The following is a 4060-nucleotide window of genomic DNA, read 5'->3' as shown; positions in this document are numbered from 1 at the left end:
TGCCCGGAGTAGGTCCTCTAGAATCTGAATCACCCTCTCTGACTGACCGTCTGTCTGAGGGTGAAAAGCGGTACTGAACAATAACTTCGTACCCAAAGCCTGGTGAAGACTCTTCCAGAATGCAGACGTAAATCTCGGATCCCTGTCTGACACGATGGACACTGGAATCCCATGCAGTCTGACTATCTCTCTGATGTACAGCTCTGCGTACTGAGTCATGGTGAATGTCTTTCTAATCGGTAAGAAATGAGCTGACTTAGTGAGTCGATCAACAATCACCCAGATGGCGTTAAATCCTCCAGTAGTCCTCGTAAGCCCTGTCACGAAATCCATAGTAATATTCTCCCATTTCCACTCGGGAATAGGGAGTGGTCTCAGCTTCCCTGCAGGTCTCTGATGTTCTGCCTTAACCTGCTGACAAGTCAAACACTCGGAGACAAAACGCAGGATATCTCGCTTCATGCCCGGCCACCAATAAAGAGTCTGTAAATCCTTATACATCTTCGTACTCCCTGGATGGATGGAGTACGGGGTGCTGTGGGCCTCACTCAAGATATCTGCTAGGAGGGAATCACTGTCAGGAACCCATAGGCGGTCCCTATATCTGACTATGCCGTCGACAACTGCATACAGTCTCTGGCCCTTAGCCTCGTCCCTCTGTCTCCACTTCTGTAACTGCTCATCCAAAGTCTGCCCCGCTCGAATTCTGTCTCTCAGAGTCGGCTGTACTGTCAGAGTAGCAAGATTCGGGGCCTCGCCCCTGGCATAAACTACAAGCTCAAATCTCTGAATCTCAGCCTGTAGCGGTCTCTGCACTGACAGATGGCCAATCACTGCGTGCTTCCTGCTCAGAGCGTCTGCGACTACATTAGCTTTACCCGGATGGTAGCTAATGTCACAATCATAATCCTTCACCAGCTCAAGCCACCTCCTCTGTCGCATGTTTAGTTCTTTCTGTGTGAAGAAGTACTTCAGGCTCTTATGATCTGTGAAAATCCTGCACTTCTCCCCATACAGATAGTGTCTCCAGATCTTCAGGGCGAATACCACTGCTGCTAACTCTAGGTCATGAGTCGGGTAATTCTTCTCATGGACCTTCAGCTGTCTGGACGCATAGGCTATCACTCTGTCCTGCTGCATCAGAACTGCGCCCAACCCAAGCTGGGATGCATCGGTATAGACCACAAACTCTCCCTGCCCTGATGGCATAGCTAGTACGGGTGCGGTGGTCAAGGCCTGCTTCAGTCTGTCAAAGCTCTCCTGACACTCTGGTCCCCAAATAAACTTGGCATTCTTCTTCGTCAAAGCGGTCATGGGCACCGCAATAGAAGAAAAGCCCTGGATAAACTTCCTGTAATAACCTGCCAATCCCAAGAAACTGCGAATCTCTGTCACGCTCTTCGGAACTGGCCAATCCCTGATTGCCTCTACTTTGCTCGGGTCGACCTCTATGCCATCCTGAGATACGATGTGGCCCAAGAATGCCACTCTGTCGAGCCAGAACTCACACTTGCTGAACTTGGCATACAGTCGTCTATCCTGTAGAGTCTGCAATACTGTTCTCAGATGATGACTGTGCTCCTCCCTGCTCTTCGAATAGATCAGTATATCGTCAATGAAGACTATGACGAACTGATCCAAGAATGGCTGAAACACGCGATTCATGAGATCCATGAAGATCGCTGGCGCGCTCGTCAAACCGAAGGGCATCACCAAGAACTCATAGTGCCCATAACGCGTCCGAAAAGCTGTCTTATGCACATCTGACTCTGTCACCTTCAGCTGATGATATCCGGATCGAAGGTCTACCTTAGAGAATATTGAGGCTCCCTGAAGTTGATCAAACAAGTCCTCGATCCTAGGCAACGGATATTTATTCTTAATTGTAACTCTGTTCAGCTCTCGGTAGTCAATGCACAGACGCATGCTGCCATCCTTCTTCTTAACAAAAAGGACTGGTGCGCCCCAAGGAGAAAAACTAGGGCGGATGAAACCCTTATCCAGCAGATCCTGAACCTGTTCCTTCAGCTCCTTCATTTCTGCAGGCGCTAATCGGTAGGGTGCCTTAGATATCGGCACTGTCCCTGGCATGAGCTCAATAGAGAACTCCACCTCTCTGTCTGGTGGAATTCCTGAAACATCGTCAGGGAACACACTGGAGAACTCGTTGACCACATCTATATCCTCTAGCCTCTGACTGACTGGCTCTGCCACTGATATGATGCTGGCTAAGAACGCCTGGCAGCCTCTCTTAATAAGCTTCCTCGCACACATACAAGAAATGACGTGTGGGAACTGCTGATGTTTAGTTGCCTCAAATACAAATGGCTTCCCACTAGGAGGTCTGACAGACACTGACCTCTGTCGAAATCTATGACTGCCCCATGAGAAGCGAGCCAATCCATGCCCAGTATGATATCAAATTCTGGCAGCGGTAGTACAATCAGATCTGCCTGTACTGCCTTCTGCTGCAATCTGAGCTCCAATCCTCTCACTATCCGAGATGTGAACATCTGATCCCCGGATGGAATCGATACTTTGAATCCTGAATCCATCGCTACTGGTACGATCCTTAGTCGCTTCACGAAAGATTCGGATATAAACGAATGCGTAGCCCCTGAGTCTAGCAATGCATGCGTGGCTACACCTGCAATATATATCCTCCCTGCGACAAAACATACCTTCAAATCTAATACCGTTGAACTTAAGGAATTTCTTATCGACAGTTAACTCAAAATCCTCAAAATATCACTGACTTAACCCAATTATAAATCTCCAAAAGTTCAAAATTCAACCTCAGAAAAATCATAAATTGCAAATAAGTCCCTTAAAGTTTCGAAATTTGCATTTTCATCCTTAATTTACCCATCATAACAATTTGGTCTCTAAAGTTTTCTGATCAAACAATTAAATTCTTGATTCCAAGTAGGTAGAGCATGCATCCTAATTTCTTCTACGTTATCGATCCCAATAATTTAATCATCGAACAAGCATTAAACCCACGCAATCATGCGAAATTAAAATATTAAATAAAATGGTTACCGGTAATCAGTGTCATGTCTGGCGCTGCCTCCGCCTCCTCGGCATGCATTACATAAGCCCTGCCGATAGTGGAACCTTTGTTCTGAGGGCAATCTGCAGCCTTGTGCCCCTCCTGCTTGCATATGAAGCATCTGTAGGTGCCCCACATGCATTTGCCATAATGATATTTGTTGCACTGCTTGCAAGGCGGGCCTCCCTCCCGCCTAGGAACCCCTGGTGCCTGGGGTGGCCTCTGCTGTCCTGGCCCCCTGTGCTGACCCTGAGACTTCTGCTGTCCCTGCTGTCTAGATGGCCCGGTAAACTGTTTCTTCTGTCGTTGTGCACTGGACTGGGCCTGATGCCGCTTCCGCTGCATCTCAAAATCTATATCTCGCAATGCCTGCTCTGCCTGAAAAGCGCAGGCAGTGGCCTCATCATAACTCGCCGGTCTCATCAGCATGGCGTCTCGGCGGAGGGTAGGTCTCAGTCCATCTAGGAAATGCCTCAGCTTCTGGGCGGCATCTCCTGCTATCATGGGCACGAAGTGGCAGCCCCTGTCAAACTTGCGGATGAACTCCGCCACTGATAATTCCCCCTGCCGGAGGCTCATGAACTCTTTCGTCAGGCGGCCCCTGACGTCAGCTGGGAAATACTTCCCGAAAAACATCTCCCTGAATCTGGCCCATGTAAGAGTAGCCGCATCCACAGCATGTGCGGCTCCCTCCCACCAAAGGGACGCATAATCCCTCAGCATATAGATGGCGCACCTGGCCCGGTCGCCATCCCTCATCTCTAGATAATTAAAGTGCAACTCCAGCGACCTAATCCATCCCTCTGCAACAAATGGATCAGTAGTACCCCCGAGCTCCTTCGGGTTGAGCCTACGGAACTGCTCAAAGATATCAGTCTGATGTCTAGGAACCTGCTGTACCTGCTCCAAAAGTCTAGCCATACCCTCGAGGACTCGGGTAGCTGGGTCCCCTGGCGGTGGTGGTGGAGGCCCCCTGCCAACCTCAGGAATATCATCCACTCTGACCAT

General features: G+C 49.2%; 1 protein-coding gene across 1 annotated transcript; it reads right to left on the bottom strand.

The window, feature by feature from the left end:
• Positions 1-1249: 1249 nt before the first annotated feature.
• Positions 1250-4060, bottom strand: LOC140989428 (uncharacterized). Its single transcript, XM_073458631.1, has 4 exons — positions 3043-4060; positions 2442-2665; positions 2017-2361; positions 1250-1489 (listed from the first exon to the last, which is right to left on the bottom strand). Exons 1-4 carry the CDS (start codon positions 4058-4060, stop codon positions 1250-1252), a joined length of 1827 nt encoding a protein of 608 aa, XP_073314732.1.

The sequence above is a fragment of the Primulina huaijiensis genome, chromosome 12 (genome assembly GCF_012295235.1).
Source record: "Primulina huaijiensis isolate GDHJ02 chromosome 12, ASM1229523v2, whole genome shotgun sequence".
NCBI lineage: Eukaryota > Viridiplantae > Streptophyta > Magnoliopsida > Lamiales > Gesneriaceae > Primulina > Primulina huaijiensis.
This window is presented reverse-complemented; position numbering and strand designations above follow the sequence as displayed.

What these genes read in the sequence shown, in the direction of transcription:
- LOC140989428 (XM_073458631.1), bottom strand. Translation starts at nt 4,060, where the DNA reads ATGGTCAGAGTGGATGATATTCCTGAGGTTGGCAGGGGGCCTCCACCA. An exon ending in CAGTACAGGCAGATCTGATT is followed by an intron (nt 2,362 to 2,441) that starts GTACTACCGCTG and finishes AGATTTCGACAG; the next exon opens with AGGTCAGTGTCTGTCAGACC. An exon ending in TGAAGGAGCTGAAGGAACAG is followed by an intron (nt 1,490 to 2,016) that starts GTTCAGGATCTG and finishes CTGGCTCGACAG; the next exon opens with AGTGGCATTCTTGGGCCACA.